A 20,246-nucleotide genomic window follows, 5' to 3' on the forward strand; every position below is an offset into this window, starting at 1 on the left:
TGAAAGGCAAAAGTGGTATTGGCACATTGACATTTTATTATTCGCGAGACAATTTTTTTCCAATGGAAACTCCCTTATGCCACAGGAGTGATCATTCCACATTCTTACCAAAGAAGCAAACTTATAAATGCTTTCTGGACCATAGATAATTTGCATATGTTTTCAGGGTGGTCAATAAGCCTTGGCACACCTTTAGGTGACCACTTCAATTTAGAGGTGACCTTCAACTATTTTGAGGTCCAAAATATTTCGATCCTTGTCCAACTATATCATATGTTTGATGTTTTGGACTATCTATGCTGTGTAATGTTATGCCAACGTTCTGTGGCTGTGTTATTCCACCTCCCTTTGTTCCCTACCAACCCGCACTTTTAAGCAAGCCCCAACATTCCATGCATTCAATAGAATCATGATTGGTAATTTACTTGCACAAAGTGCAGTTTTTGTACTCAACCGAGATGCCCAAAGTGCATGCAGATTGAGTCCTACAATGTTTTCTTTGCTTTCCAGAGGGCATTTTTAAAGTCTTTATTTTTTATAGTATATATAAAAGGGTTACACAGTGGAGTAATCGCAGTGTATGACAATGATAATAGCTTGTTGTCATTCATGGAAAAAGTTGACGTTGGTCGTATGTAGGCAGAACTCAGAGATCCGTAGAATAGAATAACCACAGTGAGGTGAGAGGTGCAGGTGGAGAAGACCTTTCGCCTCCCCTGTGCGGATTGGATTCTAAGGACGGCCATGATGATGTTGACATAAGATATCATCACTAAAGAAAAAGGCAACAGACCCATAACAGACCCAAGGATGTAGCTTGCTGTCTCTATTGTCTCAGTGCTGCTGCAAGAAAGCGTCATGAGGGCTGTCACATCACAGAAGAAGTGGTTGATGGTGTGAGATGAACAGAAGGAGAGGCCTGACAGAAGTATGATGTGTGGTATTGGATCGACAAGGCCAACTAGCCAGGTTCCCACTGCTAGCCGAATGCACACAGCCTTGCTCATGATGGTCATATAACGTAAGGGATTGCAGATCGCCACATACCGGTCGTAAGCCATGATGGCGAGGAGAAGGAGTTCTGTAGATAAAATAGCTAGAAAAAAATACATCTGGAGCAGGCATTCTGTGAGGGAAATTAAGTTTTTTCCCTGAAAGAAATGTGCCAACATATTTGGTAAAATAATTGTCGTGCAATTGATGTCAAGGAAGGACAAATTTGTGAGGAAGAAATACATAGGTGGTGCCGATCACGATCCGGTAAAAAATGTCCCCGTACGACTCGTATCGGGTCTTTTTACCGTACGAATCGTACAAGTGCCGTACGAACTGGCAATCACGATTCGCATGGTAAAAAGTCCATACGAACCGCACTGGGAATATTTCCCCACACGTCCCCGGGTCGGAAAATGTGTCCGACACGTCCTCGGACGATTTACCTTACAAACGTAAAAATCCAAGTCCGACCGAGGAATCACGATCCATCCCGTGCGTCCGAGCGTACAACCGTATGGAAAAAACACCGTCCGCACCGAACACCTATAGCAACCATGGAGACATGTGCCCGCATACGCGCCCAACACTCCCCCCAGCCCCCGTACGTCCGACACGTATCCCCCGTATATGTATACCCCCACCCGTCTAGGTACACCCCAGTACGTTCCAGTCGTACCTCCACCCCAGTACGTGTCGTACCCCCGTGTACCTACACCCCAGTACGTTCGAGCCCCACCCCCACCCCAGTACGTGTCATACCCCCCGTGTACCTACACCCCAGTACGTTCCAGTCGTACCCCCACCCCAGTACGTGTCGTACCCCCCGTGTACCTACACCCCAGTACGTTCGAGCCCCACCCCCACCCCAGTACGTGTCATACCCCCCGTGTACCTACACTCCAGTACGTTCCAGTCGTACCCCCACCCCAGTACGTGTCGTACCCCCGTGTACCTACACCCCAGTACGTTCGAGCCCCACCCCCACCCCAGTACGTGTCGTACCCCCCGTGTACCTACACCCCAGTACGTTCCAGTCGTACCCCCACCCCAGTACGTGTCGTACCAACGTCAATGTACACCCCAGTACGTTCCAGTCGTACCCCCACCCCAGTACGTGTCGTACCACCGTCAATGTACACCCCCCCACCCCTGTACGTGTCGTACCACCGTCAATGTACACCCCCCCACCCCTGTACGTGTCGTACCACCGTCAATGTACACCCCCCCACCCCTGTACGTGTCGTACCACCGTCTATGTACACCCCAGTACGTTCCAGTCGTACCCCCACCCCAGTACGTGTCGTACCCCCGTGTACCTACACCCCAGTACGTTCGAGCCCCACCCCCACCCCAGTACGTGTCGTACCAACGTCAATGTACACCCCAGTACGTTCCAGTCGCACCCCCACCCCAGTACGTGTCGTACCCCCGTGTACCTACACCCCAGTACGTGCGAGCCACACCCCTACCCCAGGACGTGTCATAGCCCCGTCTACCCACACCCCAGTACGTTCCAGTCGTACCCCCACCCCAGTACGTGTCGTACCACCGTCAATGTACACCCCCCCACCCCAGTACGTGCCGTACCACCGTCAATGTACACCCCCCCACCCCAGTACGTGTCGTACCACCGTCAATGTACACCCCCCCACCCCAGTACGTGCCGTACCACCATCAATGTACACCCCCCCACCCCAGTACGTGCCGTACCACCGTCAATGTACACCCCCCCACCCCAGTACGTGTCGTACCACCGTCAATGTACACCCCCCCACCCCAGTACGTGCCGTACCACCGTCAATGTACACCCCCCCACCCCAGTACGTGTCGTACCACCGTCAATGTACACCCCCCCACCCCAGTACGTGTCGTACCACCGTCAATGTACACCCCCCCACCCCAGTACGTGCCGTACCACCGTCAATGTACACCCCCCCACCCCAGTACGTGTCGTACCACCGTCAATGTACACCCCCCCACCCCAGTACGTGTCGTACCACCGTCAATGTACACCCCCCCACCCCAGTACGTGTCGTACCACCGTCCATGTACACCCCCCCACCCCTGTACGTGTCGTACCCCCCGTGTACCTACACCCCAGTACGTGCGAGCCACACCCCCACCCCAGGACGTGTCATAGCCCCGTCTACCCACACCCCAGTACGTTCCAGTCGTACCCCCACCCCAGTACGTGTCGTACCCCCCGTGTACCTACACCCCAGTACGTGCGAGCCACACCCCCACCCCAGGACGTGTCATAGCCCCGTCTACCCACACCCCAGTACGTTCCAGTCGTACCCCCACCCCAGTACGTTCCTGGCGCACCCCCAACACAACCTCCTAAGTACGGAGCGCACCCCATGCCCCAACATCACAACCGCATGTACGAGTCTTACAAAGCCACACACAAGGACAAAATCGTACAACCAAATGGCCCATGTACACACCGTACACACGCTCAAAACGCACGTACACAACAAGGACAAAACAAAACAACTCAACAATACACCATTCGAAAGGCACACAGCCACTAAACATGGCCAACAACCACTAAAATAACACAATCACTGACCTGCAACTGTCAAAAACAAACAGAGGCCCAATACACCACCACTCCTTATAACACACCCACCCAAAATTCAAACACTGCCACACCCACCCATGGACCAATGAAAAGGGCCCACACACACAAACCATGAGCCTTTGCAACAGACCCACTGCTGCCAGACACCACAGAACCAGACTACAAGCGACACCACATCTTACACTTGCACACCTTCAAACGACCACCCTCACAAACACCCTCTCATCACATTCACACACACACACAACCATCCACACCCCCCCCAACATCCACACACCCCCCACACCCACACCATCCCCACCCATACCCCTCACCATGCCCACTACCAAGAATCCAAAGTTCAGTCACCGAGAGTTGGAGGTCCTTGTTGATCAAATCCTCAGAGTCGAGCCACAGATCTTTGGAACATTGGTCAGAAGCACCAGCCAGGCAGCCAAAACAGCCATGTGGCAGACCATCGTCGATGCTGTGAATGCTGTTGCGGACACCAGGAGGACCAAGCAGGATTGCCAGAACAGGTGGTACGATCTGCGGAGGAGGGTCAGAGCCAAGAGACAGGAGGAACACGACCAGGCCAACGCCACCGGAGGAGGGCCCTCCCGCAGAGCCGTACAGTACCATCCCTGGGAGGAGAGGGTGATGGCCATACTGCCGGTGGAGGCAGTTGAAGGAGTAGAAGGACTCCGAGACCCGGGTGAGTACACAAACAACGCACCTCACATGGGGGGAACTGCAACCACAACCAAAATTAATAACAGGCACGCAACCACCACAAGCCATCGCATTACTCAACCACACTCCATGAGCAGGCACATGCCACTGCTGCCACCATGCCCCATGCACCCAGCTGGACAATGTCAAGTCACAGGCCACAGAAGACAACAACACATGACACGGTAACCCGGATGGCGGGAGGCTGGGCACCAAGAATCACATAGTGCGACTCCAAAGCAGACAACAATGCCCTCTGCCCATATGGCCTAGGTCACAGCCAGACAAACACTGTGTCCCAACACAGGAATGACTTGCCAGCAAATGGCGGACGCCTTGCATCAACACATGGGGGTGAAGGCACTGTTTTGCACATGCCAGCAGCTAATGAACAGCCAACAGTGTGAAAGAGTGGCAGCACACACCACCACAGCAGCAGCGCACAGACACACAGCAGACAAAATGGGTGCCTGGAGATCAGAAACAAACTCACATCAACAGGCCAAGGGCCACTCAAAGATCTGCTAACAGTGTGTGCCCAGGAAGCTGGGCCAAGGTGACAGAGGGTGACACACGGAGGGAGGGAGAGGGGGACACAGAGGGAGGGAGAGGGGGACTGAGAGGGAGGGAGACGGACAGAGGGAGGAGGCTGACACACAGAGGGAGGGAGAGGGGGACAGAGAGGGAGGGAGAGGGGGACACAGAGGGAGGGAGAGGGGGACTGAGAGGGAGGGAGACGGACAGAGGGAGGAGGCTGACACACAGAGGGAGGGAGAGGGGGACAGAGAGGGAGGGAGAGGGGGACAGAGAGGGAGGGAGACACAGGAAGATGGACAGAGGGAGGAGGCTGACACACAGAGGGAGGGAGAGGGGGACACAGAGGGAGGGAGAGTGGGACTGAGAGGGAGGGAGACGGACAGAGGGAGGAGGCTGACACACGGAGGGAGGGAGAGGGGGACACAGAGGGTGGGAGAGGGGGACAGAGAGGGAGGGAGAGGGGGACTGAGAGGGAGGGAGACGGACAGAGGGAGGAGGCTGACACACAGAGGGAGGGAGAGGGGGACAGAGAGGGAGGGAGAGGGGGACAGAGAGGGAGGGAGACACAGGAAGATGGACACAGGGAGGAGGCTGACACACAGAGGGAGGGAGAGGGGGACAGAGAGGGAGGGAGAGGGGGACAGAGAAGGAGGGAGACACAGGGAGAGCAAATCAGTCCTTTGGTGTGTGGGAATGTCTGCTCGTCAGCAGGTGGACTGCGTGCATGTAGACAAGGGTGGCCAGTGCCAGAACCCCCCCTCTTCATCATGGCAAAACGCAGGGCCATGTTACAACCTGTACACGAGCACAAGGACAGCCACCTGCTTCATATAAGTGTGTGGATCCACTCCATGTGCACATGTACAGTGCTACAAGGAAGGCGCAAATGCATAGCTCGCCACACATGCACACTCCACTGCTGACTGCAGTCACACTTGACGCAGCAAGTAAGACTGTGCCACACATAGTTGAAGGGGCCAAATTGGTGCCCAAGGGACACACACATGCACAAGTGCACTGTGAGTGGAATGCAAGACAGATCCTAATTCCAAGAGGAAATGTGCCAACTTTGTAACGGATGAAACATGGATGTTGCATGGATCCAAATTAACATTGTCTCTCTCACACACAGGTCAACGTCGTGCTGCACCCCCCAACACTGGGGGGGAACACTCACAGGACCCGGATCTGCAGGAGACCGATCCCACCGGCAGCGACCACTCTCACCACTCTGCGGACGACCCCGACCGACCTGGCCCCTCTGGTGTCCAACCACCTGCAGCACCTGCGTCAGGTACAACCGTGCCAACCACCACCCCCACTCCTGCCACATCCCAGGAGACACCCAGGATCCCTGCCCCAACACCACAATGCAGCCAGGCTCGCCAGGAGGGACACGGTGTCCCGGGCACCCAGGAGGAGGCAGGCGACAACGCCAATGCCACCCCTCAGGGGTCCCGGAGACCCGATGTGCCCACAAGTGCAGGCCAGACGCAAGTGGGAGGGGTGGTGGGAGTGGAGGACGGCGGAGGCGCGAGCCTGACCAGTTGGCTGGGGATCCGGTATTTTCCCATGTCCGTAACATCCTGGACTCATACCGGCAGGACACCACGGGCATGGCCCAGGTTGTGTCTGTCCTCGAGGGGATCAAGGTCCAGCAGGCCCAGCAACATGCGGAGCTAATAGCCTGTCTACAGCTACACCAACGGAGGATGGAGGACAGACAGGCTGAGCAAGTGACGGCGTCCCAGGGGATTCACGCTGAACTCCGTCGGATGGCCGACACCATGGCCGACCCTCCCTGTGCCAGAAGGCGGAGAACATCACCACCCACAGGGAGGGATCATGAGGAGGAGGAGGAAACATCCGACGGAGCATCCCAGACGTCGTCACGGCCTGCTGCTGAGGTTCCCCGCAGGAAGCCGGGTCGTCCACGGAAAGGACCGTGAGGGTGGCTGCTCCATCACCATCTCCCAGGACACCTGGCCTGGCACCTGGCCCACTGGAGCAACAGCATCACAGCATCAAGAGACATTCTCTGCCACATGGCCCTGCTGGTCACTGGCTGACCAATGTTGACAAAGACTGTGGCATGGACTCTGAGGATTTCCAATGGCAAGGACACCAACTCCCCTACTGAACTTTGGATTCCCTAATCCCGGAAAGCCCCTCACTTTGCCTCCCCCCCCCCCCAATAATAAATCACACTATTAAGAGTAGATGCCTGCTGGTAGCATTATTACCTAACATGTGTCTTGTACAGTCTAAACATGCCTGAGTCATCTGTTCACTTCAACCATCCACACCCTGGGGCCTGAGTCTGGCACAGGACACATGGGTCACAGTTTTTTAGGCAAGACAGACATGGAGCACCATACACACCCGTGATGGTCAGAACCAGCTGAGGGGGTGGCCGAACAACCGTGCTGACAGACACATTGAGTACAGCAACAGTCATGCGCAGAGGTCAGGGATCCTGGCCCGTGTCCTGGGGGGCACCCAGGTACGTGTAGACAGGTGGCAGAACCATGTCCTGCAAGCTTGAGTCTGGTGGATGCAGAGAATGGGGTCATGGACAACGTTGGATGCATGGGGATGGCACATGTCACAATACCCACACAGTCATGGACATCATGCCCAATACACAGTCTCAGCACACACACACAGCTTGCATCTTGCCACTCGACACATTGACACATAGCCACAATCAGGGAATACCATGCCAGACATGCAGGATGCACCGTGCCAACACACCAGCATTGACTGAGAAGAGGCACCTTGGAGGCATAGGGACACCTTTAATAGTCATGTTTTTGGGATTGCAGAGGCAACTTGAAGTACACATGAACACATCATGTGGAGTAACATGTGGCTCCAACACTGGCACCCCCCTTCTGCAGCACAAATGCGTGATAGCCATGGAACTGGCACACAAGTGTCGGCTAACAGCTAAATACCCACAGCTGCTCACGGAGAGACTGCCATACACCATACATCCGCTGATGTGGAAGTCCCACGCCATGTCAAGACAATGTTAACCGTATGTGTCCGAGGGCAGTGTCACACACATTGATGCCTTCATCACAATCCACTATCCCATCACTGATGACTGACAACCAGGCAGCCCATCTATTCAGGTGTACCCAGCTGCATGTCGTGTCCCATGGGGATGCCACATGTCTGCTGAGGAACCAAACCCCGACCGGGGCAGTGTGCACACATCGTGAACAACTGCCACACCCAATACACCCCAGATGCATCCCTTACCCCATGGAGACTTCCAAACGTGTCCGTGCCTGTAACGCTGAGTCAGCCCACGATGCCATGTCCATGAGGAATAGCAGTGCCACAACAATGCAACCAGAAGACGGCATGCGCAGGTACCTGGGGAAGAGAGACACACAAGAAGTCAGCCACAAAACGCACAGCCACTTGCATGTGCATTGACTCGACACATGTATGGATGACAACATGCTAGGTCACAATTATGAGTGGGGAAATACTACCATCACTGCCACCATCACTCCAGTGACACACCCACACACACCTCTGACTCACGTGCCATACATGCAGGTGGAGACACGCATCACAACACATGCCACACGGGGACCAAGGCGTGCACACTCAGACACTGGTACTCACCACTAAGCAAAGAAGTCGCGTATGAGCCGAGTCCGGATGTCCTCTTGCGGCTCCACATCCTCCACATCACTAGCCCCATTGCCAAGCCCTTCGTCCTCCACGGGTGGATGGTCCTCGTCATGTTGATTCAGGATGAGTGGCACAGCTCTTTCAACTGCCATGTTGTGCAGCATGCAGCAGACCATGAAGATCTTGCAGACCTTCGCCGGGGCATATGGGAGTGCGCCGCCGGTCTTGTGGAGGCACCTGAATCGGCTCTTCAGCATGCCAAACGTCCTCTCTATCACTCGCCTTGTCCGGCCATGGGCGGTGTTGTAGCGGAGCTGGGCCGGCGTGATGGGGTTGCGGTGAGGTGTCAGCAGCCAAGGCATGTTGGGATAGCCAGCGTCCCCTAAATGGAAAGCACATGGATATCGTTAGAACTGGCGAAGCGGTCGTGCTGGTCGGCCAAACAGAATACAGGACAGACAGACTGTACCCACCAACAACACATGCCCGTTCGTTGCGCAGCTGCATCATCATATCAGGCATCCCGCTACGCCTCATGATGTAGGCATCGTGTGCTGATCCTGGGAAACGAGCACAGACATGTGAAATCACCATGTTGGACAGACACACCACAAGGGCATTGATGGAGTGGTAGTGCTTCCGATTGCGGTACGCCACCTCCCGTGCGTGTGGTGGTACCAAACCTACATGTGTCCCATCTATGGACCCAATGACATGGGGCATCCCTCCCAGGGCATAGAAACCACGCTTGACCTCAGTCATCTGTTCAGGGGTTGGGAACTTGATGAAGTCATCCAGGTGAATCAACATGGCCTCCAAGAAATCATGCAGCACACCGCTGAACATGCTCTGGGACATGCCACCAACATGAGCTATGGTATTTTGGAAGGTACCCGTGGCAAGGAAATGTAGGGCAGCCATTACCTTCAGCTGGGGTGTCAGTGCCGTAGGATACCTGTGCTGCGGTTGCAGGTGTGGTGCCAGTCTCGCCGTCAGCTTCAGAATCAACGGTTGGGTGAAGCGGTAGAGCCGGATCCTGTCATTCTCCTGCATGGTGGCCAAGTCTGGAATTCTTCGGGCAACAGGAGGCGCTCTGCAGTAATTTGGAAGTGACAAGGAAGAGTGAGTGCACTACGAGAACAACTCATGTATACTGAGCACATGTAAATCTGGCAATACACACATGCCACATAGGGAGTCAGGCATGTGCTACATGCCCAGGACACGTATGGATGCAAGGTGACACTCCTTCCAAGACCCAGCTACACACGGTGATTGAGAACCTCCCCATGCCACGCCATGGAAATAGCTGTGTCCCAGTGCAAGTGCACTGCCCGACGCAAGACAGGAGTGACATACACCCACACATCAGCAGAAGTGTGATGCCGATTGCAGAGACTGGCAGCGGAACACTTGAGCCACAGGTCACATGACATTACACTAGTCCAGCCCACACACCTTGCCATGAAGGTGCACATGTTATGACTCCCCACACATTCCTTGTGAGTTTGCTGACATGGCCTTGTCATGCTACTCCGTGTCCCTTGCATACATGTGCACCTCACATCCGATAACACATGTGGCATGGTGTTGGGAACAGTGTGCAATGACAATCTACACACAGCCACATGTTGGTTGCTGCAACGGCTGCAGCTTTTGAGGGTGCTACAACATCAACCTGATGTAAATCCCGGACACGTATATGGCATAGTCACATTGTGCACTGTGGGTAGTGATAAGTCATGTGTCATGACCCCTGTACCGGGCATCATGGGACACTTCCGTGTGTTGGTGTCCATGCCATGCCAGTGACGCTCACCCCAAGTGCGCAGTCCCACATGCACACATGTCAAAGGAGTCAAGGGCATGCCTGGCACACATTGCACCCTCACACAGTACACATGTACACATCTCATCATACATCTGGTGCCTTCTCCACTCAGGAGGCATGTTCCACATCACAGCCTGTGACACCTGTGCCACACACATGTGGTAATGCACAGACGATGCCTTGATGTCCATTCCTGGACAAGTATGTCCATCCATGGACAAGTATGTCCGCCCTATTCCTACATGTGTGTCGCCTATCACCACAGTGATGTGTAAAATCCGCCGTACTGCTGCTGAGAGGGCCTGTGCATGTTCCCAAATCACTGTGGGAGTGCTGCCGTATGTGTACCCATCATGATGGCGAGCGTAGATGCGAGTGTACGGTCCGTACCACTACGAGTACGCATACGCGTGCAGACCCATAGTGATAGAGAGCGTAGATGCGAGTGTACGGTCCGTACCACTACGAGTACGCATACGCGTGCAGACCCATAGTGATAGTGAGCGTAGATGCGAGTGTACGGTCCGTACCACTACGGGTACGCATACGCGTGCAGACCCATAGTGATAGGGCCGTACACTCGCATCTACGCTCTCTATCACTATGGGTCTGCACGCGTATGCGTACCCGTAGTGGTACGGACCGTACACTCGCATCTACGCTCACTATCACTATGGGTCTGCACGCGTATGCGTACCCGTAGTGGTACGGACCGTACACTCGCATCTACGCTCACTATCACTATGGGTCTGCACGCGTATGCGTACCCGTAGTGGTACGGACCGTACACTCACATCTACGCTCACTATCACTACGAGTACGCATACGCGTGCAGACCAAAAGTGATGGAGAGCGTAGGCATGCATGTACGGGCCGTTGCCATGCATTTGGGGTGCCCTAGGGCCCCCACACGCACCGTACCTGTGTGTGATGCTCCAAATTACATAGGGGACAAGTATTAAGGCCTACATGCATGCTGGTTGTCATGGAGACCAAGTTCAAAATTCGAAATTGTTCTGGAAGGTGCACAGCAGAAGTCAGTTGGGATTTGTCTACTTTGTTGCAATGTGTTTGTGGGGCTGACATCATGCAGGAGAATGAAACCGATAGAGAACCCACAGACTGCTAGGTTTGAAGGGATTGGTGGAAACATAGGATGCAAATGTGAGTGACCAATCTCTCTGTACTCCTGTGCATGAGACTGGGCAGAAGGGCACATATAAGGCAGCCAGGTCCCATGAGGGAGCACTTGCCTGCACATCTTTGCATTCGTCGACCCAGCTGCTGCTACTGATTCCCTGGAACCATGTCAAGGGCTGTGGAGAGGACACAGCCATTCACCCTGGAGGAGAACATGGCTCTGCTGGATGTGATCCTCCCACAGTACTCCATGCTGTATGGGCGACCAGGTTATCAGGTGAGTGCATAGGCCACTGCCACAGACTGTCCCTATGTGGTGACTGTGACTTCTGCCATTGCGTCCAGGTGTAACACACATGCCATGTACTGTCGGGGGGGTCCCAGGGGGGGGTTGCCTGATGTCTCCCAGCAGTGCCCTGAGACAGGAGGGGTGGGGGCCTATCACTCACAGCAGTGCCCTGAGACAGGAGGGGTGGGGGCCTATCACTCACAGCAGTGCCCTGAGCCAGGAGGGGTGTGTGCAGAGTCCTCCCAGCATTGCCCTGAGACAGGAGGGGTGGGTGTGGAGTCCTCCCAGCAGTGCCCTGAGACAGGAGGGGTGGGTGCCCATCACTCCCAGCAGTGCCCTGAGACAGGAGGGGTGGGTGTGGAGTCCTCCCAGCAGTGCCCTGACACAGGAGGGGTGGGTGCAGAGTCCTCCCAGCAGTGCCCTGAGACAGGAGGGGTGGGTGTGGAGTCCTCCCAGCAGTGCCCTGACACAGGAGGGGTGGGTGTGGAGTCCTCCCAGCAGTGCCCTGACACAGGAGGGGTGGGTGCAGAGTCCTCCCAGCAGTGCCCTGACACAGGAGGGGTGGGTGCCTATCACTCCCAGCAGTGCCCTGAGACAGGAGGGGTGGGTGTGGAGTCCTCCCAGCAGTGCCCTGACACAGGAGGGGTGGGTGCAGAGTCCTCCCAGCAGTGCCCTGAGACAGGAGGGGTGGGTGTGATGCACAGTGTGAGCCTTGATCATTGATTGTGACATTGCCATCATTCCACCTGTGTACCCACTGTGGCACGTAGTGCTTTTTCCCTCACCAGGGGATGATGTCCCTATGACAAAGGTGCAATGCGTTGGCTGCATGACATGCCTTGTTGTAACCAGCTAATTTGTACCCATATGTCTCTCTGTGACATGTGGCTGGTGTATTGATGTGGTGTCACTTGTTCCTCCTCACAGGTAGGCGCCACTGCCAAGGAGCAGATCTGGCTGACCGCCGTCAGTGCCGTGAGGGGTGTGGATGGTCAGAGGCGGAGCCTGCCCCAGGTGAGGAAACGCTGGCAGGATATCCGGTGCTGGACGCGGAGGATTGCACGGCTCCTGCTGGGGGACTCACCTGAGAGCCACAAGAACCGCGGCCGCCGCCGTCTGAGCCACCTCCACAGGCGTGTGCTGCCGGTGGTCTTTCCAGACCTGGAGAGGCGCTTACAGGCGATGCAGCAGCCGGAAGGGGGTAGGTACATGTGTGTTTGTTGTGTGTCACCGGCATTTGTAAGGGCACAGTAGCATGAATCCACTGGCAGGGTTTAAAGGTGCTGTGCAGATCCTGTTTGCCCCAGTATAGCGCTGTGCCCCTGCCACCCTTCCCCTCCTTGCAATGTGTTCCCTGGTCTGTGTGTAGTCACTCCTTCACAGGGTAATGTAGGCTGGCGCTTTGTCCACGGGAACAATGTCTGTAGCATCATGTGTGGGGGTGGTGTGTAACAGGTTGTGGGACCTTGCCTGTGCACTGTCAAGTTCACTGCATGTGGGTTCCATGTCAGTTGGCACTGATGCTGACTCCAGACATGGGAGTTGGTCTCTCATGTGTCATGCCTTACAGCGCGCATGTCCTATGTAGTGGCCTGTGACATGATGTGCATGAGTGTGCGATACACATAGTGCAGGGATGGTGACGTGTGTTGCAGTCATTACCATTCAGTAGCATGTAGTTGCGTGCCCACTACTGTCCCCTGGGGCACCTTTTCCTCAGTGGTGTATGTGTCATCATAAACGTGGCCACTGTCAGTGTCTACAGCGTAAGTTGTGCTCTGTGCCATTGTCCCCTGTCACCATGTATATAGACGTGCTAATTTGTACAGGTGTCCACTGTGCAGCCTGACCTGATTGTCCTTCTTCATACTCACAGTTGCCAGTGCCTGTGTGTCTTGTTATACTCATCTGAGGATGGGCACTGGTACCTCATTATTTGTACAGGCGCACCTTGGCTGTTTGGCGTCCAATCTTGCTTTTTGCCTGCCCCTGTGTGTATCACCCAGACTATGAGATGTTGGTGCCACCTGTGTCTCAACAATTTGCCTCGTGTAGGGTCTTGTTGGGGCGGGCAATGCCTATGTGTTAAATCCTGATTACCACTTGCGGGGTTTGGGCAGTGTGTGATGTGCCTGGACACACACGCAATGTGCAGTGACCGAGTCATGTTGTGCATGTTTTCAGCATTACCTATGCAGCATGTGTCTCAAGTTCATGGATATGGTCCCTGGTCATCGGTATTTTCGCCAACGCTGTGTGGTGCAGATGCAGTGCTGGATTGTCCCCAGGGCCTGGGTGCTATGTCAGACTCCTTTTCCTGTGTTTAGCTATTGTCTCATGCTCTCCATGGTATTTCAGTGGCATGGTGGCTCAACCAACTGTGTGTCTCATGCCCTACATCGGTACCCTGTTCAGTAGATGTTAGGGATCTTCCTTTTCAGGCCATGCAATGTTACCTATGTAGATTGGACTCATGTGACAGATGTGTACAGGTGTCTGAATAATTTCTGTCTCTCCACCCTGCCCACAGCATCGTCGGGGGACACAGAGGGAGACATGGACACAGACCAGGCGGAGGGACCGAGCACCAGTGCCAGCCGTGACATCGGGTCTGGCACATCGAGTGGGACAGAGGCGGAGGAGAGTGTGGCCGAGGACCTGTCGACTGGCACATCAGACTACGAAGCTGACAGGTCCGGGGACGATGTCTCCGAGTGGGCGGAGGCTGCACCAGCAGCTGACAGCGGAACAACACCTCGCACCGCCCCCTCAGTTTCCACCAGCCGCCTCCCACTTGCTCGTGTCCCTTCCCAGCGTGCCCGGTCACAGCATGTCTCCTTCCTGCCAGGCACCGCACCCCCTGCCCCTGTCTCCACTGCTGCCGCCAATGCAGAGTCTGTGGACATCCAGCGGCAACTGCAGGTTGGTCAGGCTGCGATCCTTAATGTCCTCCATGCCCACGGCAAAACCCTCACCAACATCGAGGCTTTCTTGGAGGGCATTCATTCATCGCAGGCTGACCAACGCAACTTGCTGAGGTCCATCGACTCCACACTGACTGCAGCAGTGGGTCTCCTGCAGCGCGACCTCCCCCCACCTACCCCTGCCCCATCCACACTTCCCACTCCCATGCCTGTCACACGTACACCCAGACGTCGGCATGCACCCACATCAACGGACACGGGCACCACACCAGCAGGGAAGGTCCACCGCACTCCTCCTGACACGCACACACAGGGTGAGGTAGGCACACCCACTGGGTCGGGGGGCAAACGTGTGACACGCAGCCATAGTGGGAGTCCGCATTCCACCCAGTCCACTCCCTCCAAATCCCCTCCCCTCAGCTCTCCTGGCCACATCTCCCCCAAGGACTCCTTCATGGCCGCTCTGTCCCTGAGCCCCACAGTTACACCACCACGCAAGCGGTCAAGGAGGTCCCCGGTCAGGGTGGTTGAGTCTCCCCCCCTGTCTCCACCCTCCCCCGGTGGCACTGCGACCCATCCCTCTGACCCCCCCCCCTCCTTGGGGCCTGAGGTCCCTTCGGGAGCAGGGGACTCCCTGGAGGACCTTGCAAAGGTGTGTAGTGCCATCCTGGCCTCCGCCTTTGGCACTGACCCACCCCCTGTGGTGGAGTCCTCCATCCCTGCACCCACAACGCCGCCCCTTTGCCCTGATGTCCCTGCGGTGCCTGTTGCTTCCCCCCCCCCTGATGCCCTCACCAGTGTGGAAGACGATGCCATTTGACTGTGCAGGCAAGGTAGGGGACACGCATCCCACTGTGTCCCCCATCCAGCTGAGAATCATTGACTGCCCTATGGGCTTTGTGAAGATTGAACTGCCTGCGATCCACGGACATTGTGCTCATGCTGAATAAAGCTTAATTTTGTTTTCATTATCACACTACTGCTATGCTGGTATTGGTGTTGGTGGGGCTGCTACATGGTTTTGGGTGGTGTGTAAGGGTTTGGGTGTGTGGGATATGTAGTAGTGTACTGCTCATTGGTGGGACCCTGTGATCTGTGTGCCATCACAAGGTGTTGGCTAACTTTCTTTGTTCATGTTCATGCATGGTGCACTTGTCCCAGGGTGTATTCCTTCCTCTGTGTACCCAGCTTTCTTCCCTGCAGGGTGTTCCCAATGTTTAGCACAGAGCTGTGTCTACATGAGCTGTGTGTGTGACGGAGCCCTTCTACTTTGGCCATGCATGCAGGGCCATGTCTCCACCTGCGACAATCGTGGCATCCTTGGTGATCACTGTACTTGTGTGTGGAGTCTGTTGACATGTGTTCATGGGGACATGTTCCCTTGTAGCCAGTATGCATGTGGATAATTCTGGCCTCACACACATGTGTTACACCCCTCCAGTCTCAGGGCACTGCTGGGAGTGATGGGCACCCACCCCTCCTGTCTCAGGGCACTGCTGGGAGTGATAGGCACCCACCCCTCCTGTCTCAGGGCACTGCTGGGAGGACTCCACACCCACCCCTCCTGTCTCAGGGCACTGCTGGGAGTGATAGGCACCCACCCCTCCTGTCTCAGGGCACTGCTGGGAGGACTCTGCACCCACCCCTCCTGTGTCAGGGCACTGCTGGGAGGACTCTGCACCCACCCCTCCTGTGTCAGGGCACTGCTGGGAGGACTCTGCACACACCCCTCCTGGCTCAGGGCAATGCTGGGAGGACTCTGCACACACCCCTCCTGGCTCAGGGCACTGCTGTGAGTGATAGGCCCCCACCCCTCCTGTCTCAGGGCACTGCTGTGAGTGATAGGCCCCCACCCCTCCTGTCTCAGGGCACTGCTGGGAGGACTCCACACCCACCCCTCCTGTGTCAGGGCACTGCTGGGAGGACTCCACACCCACCCCTCCTGTCTCAGGGCACTGCTGGGAGGACTCCGCACCCACCCCTCCTGTCTCAGGGCACTGCTGGGAGGACTCTGCACCCACCCCTCCTGTGTCAGGGCACTGCTGGGAGGACTCCACACCCACCCCTCCTGTCTCAGGGCACTGCTGGGAGGACTCCGCACCCACCCCTCCTGTCTCAGGGCACTGCTGGGAGGACTCTGCACCCACCCCTCCTGTGTCAGGGCACTGCTGGGAGGACTCCACACCCACCCCTCCTGTCTCAGGGCACTGCTGGGAGTGATAGGCACCCTCCCCTCCTGTCTCAGGGCACTGCTGGGAGGACTCTGCACCCACCCCTCCTGTGTCAGGGCACTGCTGGGAGGACTCCACACCCACCCCTCCTGTCTCAGGGCACTGCTGGGAGGACTCCGCACCCACCGCTCCTGTCTCAGGGCACTGCTGGGAGGACTCTGCACCCACCCCTCCTGTGTCAGGGCACTGCTGGGAGGACTCCACACCCACCCCTCCTGTCTCAGGGCACTGCTGGGAGGATTCCGCACCCACCGCTCCTGTCTCAGGGCACTGCTGGGAGGACTCTGCACCCACCCCTCCTGTGTCAGGGCACTGCTGGGAGGACTCCACACCCACCCCTCCTGTCTCAGGGCACTGCTGGGAGGATTCCGCACCCACCCCTCCTGTCTCAGGGCACTGCTGGGAGGACTCTGCACCCACCCCTCCTGTGTCAGGGCACTGCTGGGAGGACTCCACACCCACCCCTCCTGTCTCAGGGCACTGCTGGGAGGATTCCGCACCCACCCCTCCTGTCTCAGGGCACTGCTGGGAGGACTCTGCACCCACCCCTCCTGTGTCAGGGCACTGCTGGGAGGACTCCACACCCACCCCTCCTGTCTCAGGGCACTGCTGGGAGTGATAGGCACCCACCCCTCCTGTCTCAGGGCACTGCTGGGAGGACTCTGCACCCACCCCTCCTGTGTCAGGGCACTGCTGGGAGGACTCTGCACCCACCCCTCCTGTGTCAGGGCACTGCTGGGAGGACTCCACACCCACCCCTCCTGTCTCAGGGCACTGCTGGGAGTGATAGGCACCCACCCCTCCTGTCTCAGGGCACTGCTGGGAGGACTCTGCACCCACCCCTCCTGTGTCAGGGCACTGCTGGGAGGACTCTGCACCCACCCCTCCTGTGTCAGGGCACTGCTGGGAGGACTCCACACCCACCCCTCCTGTTTCAGGGCACTGCTGGGAGTGATAGGCACCCACCCCTCCTGTCTCAGGGCACTGCTGGGAGGACTCTGCACCCACCCCTCCTGTGTCAGGGCACTGCTGGGAGGACTCTGCACCCACCCCTCCTGTGTCAGGGCACTGCTGGGAGGACTCCACACCCACCCCTCCTGTCTCAGGGCACTGCTGGGTGGACTCTGCACACACACCTCCGATTTCTGGATATGTGCGCTTGGCACATACACGGTGGGGGTACGCACAATGCATTCGAGGTGAGGGTACGAGTCTACTGACACTGGTGTGGTGGGGGTACGCTCCGTACGTCCGCGGGTGTGGGTACGGGTCGTACTTACACTGTTGGGCTGGGGGGTACGCTCCTTGCATTTGCGGGTGGGGGTACGGGTCGTACTTACACTGTTGGGCTGGGGGGTACGCTCCTTGCATTCGTGGGTGGGGGTTCGAGTCGTACTTACACTGTTGGCATGGGGGGTACGCTCCATGCATACGCGGGTGAGGGTACGGGTCGGACTTACACTGTTGGGGTGGGGGTACGCTCCGTACGTCCGCGGGTGGGGGTACGGGTCGTACTGACACTGTTGGCATGGGGGGTACGCTCCTTGCATACGCGGGTGGGGGTACGGGTCGTACTTACACTGTTGGGCTGGGGGGTACGCTCCTTGCATTCGTGGGTGGGGGTTCGAGTCGTACTTACACTGTTGGCATGGGGGGTACGCTGCATGCATACGCGGGTGAGGGTACGGGTCGAACTTACACTGTTGGGGTGGGGGTACGCTCCATGCATACGCGGGTGAGGGTACGGGTCGGACTTACACTGTTGGGGTGGGGGTACGCTCCGTACGTCCGCGGGTGGGGGTACGGGTCGTACTGACACTGTTGGCATGGGGGGTACGCTCCTTGCATACGCGGGTGGGGGTACGGGTCGTACTTACACTGTTGGGCTGGGGGGTACGCTCCTTGCATTCGTGGGTGGGGGTTCGAGTCGTACTTACACTGTTGGCATGGGGGGTACGCTGCATGCATACGCGGGTGAGGGTACGGGTCGAACTTACACTGTTGGGGTGGGGGTACGCTCCATGCATACGCGGGTGGGGGTACGGGTCGTACTTTCACTGTTGGGGTTGGGGGTACGCTCCTTGCATACGGGGTGGGGGTAGGGTCCGTACATATCCGTCCCCACGCTCTGTGATGTTTGTGCGGCCCGTACCCAGGCCTTTGCCACGTGGGTGCGATCCGTCCCGCCATTGTTGGGGTGACGTGTGTGGGCGTGGTCCGACTCGTACCCACGCTCTTCAGGCGTGGGTACGGGACGTACCTGTCTGGTTGTGTTGCCGGTTCGCGTGGTGACGGACTTCCATTGTGGCGGTCGCTGGCTTATCAGGACACGCCCCCACCCCCTCGTGGTGACCAGGGCATGGGAGTCAGGTATGTCCAGGCCATGTGTGGTGTGTGACTTATGTGGTTGTTTTGTGGCCTGCCCTGGTCGCGCCTCCCCCACCCCACCCCACTTTCCCCCCTCCCTTAGTTATTCTGACCTTCTGCGGCGTCTGCGTCGTCACCTGTAGAGGAGGTGTACTGCTATGAGGGCAGGGATGACTCGTAGGTTCGGGTCCATGTCTGTCCGTCGCGTACTGGTCCTCCTTGTTCGCGGCGTCGTCTGTCCGTCGCGTACTGGTGGTCCTTGTTCGCGTCGTCCTGATTTCCCGGCAGTTTTTGGCTGCCGCAAAATATTCACCGTGCGGGGTGACGTCGGTGCGAATCGTGATTCCTGGGTCGTGAATGGCTGGCTGCGTGCGTCCTGACGTCAGGTCGGCGCTTTCCCGGATCGCATTGGTAGGTGTTTTTTGTTCGGTCGGGCTTTTTTACGAATCGTACGGTAATGGTGTACCCGTGCGAATCGTAATTCCTTGTTTGTAAAAATTGACGTCCGGGTACGCGTCGGGCGGAGATTATGCTCCGTCCGACGGTTCGTACCCGGTTTTTGCAGGATCGTGATCGGCACCAGGTGTGTGCAAATGTCTATTTAAATAAACATTTGCCATAATAAGAAGATTTCCAAGTAAAGTTATAAGGTAAATTACCAGGAAAGTTACAAACAGGATAGTTTGCAGCTGTTGCACACCCTCAAAACCCACAATGACAAACGTGTTTGCTTCAGTTTGATTTTCTCCTTCCATTTGTTGATGGAGGCACTCAGGCAAGGATGTTAGGAGCATCTGTGATAAAAAATACAAATGTCACATTATCCATCACAAACTGACATAGGTGTTCCAGAAATGCGGATACTTGTCAGGCACAATTTAACCATGTTCAATAAGAGACGCAATATTAAATTATGAACACACGATCACACTCTCAAGACACCTGCTGATAATAATTAATAATTCACATATTTATAATTCAAATT

The 20,246-nt window shown here is 56.4% G+C and overlaps 1 protein-coding gene across 1 annotated transcript; it reads right to left on the bottom strand.

Moving 5' to 3' along the window:
* Positions 1-485: 485 nt before the first annotated feature.
* On the bottom strand, positions 486-20,019 carry LOC146813104 (olfactory receptor 5V1-like). The gene is made up of 2 exons (XM_085615262.1): positions 19,848-20,019; positions 486-1,243 (listed from the first exon to the last, which is right to left on the bottom strand). Exons 1-2 carry the CDS (start codon positions 20,014-20,016, stop codon positions 486-488), a joined length of 927 nt encoding a protein of 308 aa, XP_085471388.1. The 5' UTR covers positions 20,017-20,019.
* Positions 20,020-20,246: the final 227 nt, after the last annotated feature.

Source organism: Triturus cristatus, chromosome 7 (genome assembly GCF_964204655.1).
Source record: "Triturus cristatus chromosome 7, aTriCri1.1, whole genome shotgun sequence".
Taxonomy (NCBI): domain Eukaryota; kingdom Metazoa; phylum Chordata; class Amphibia; order Caudata; family Salamandridae; genus Triturus; species Triturus cristatus.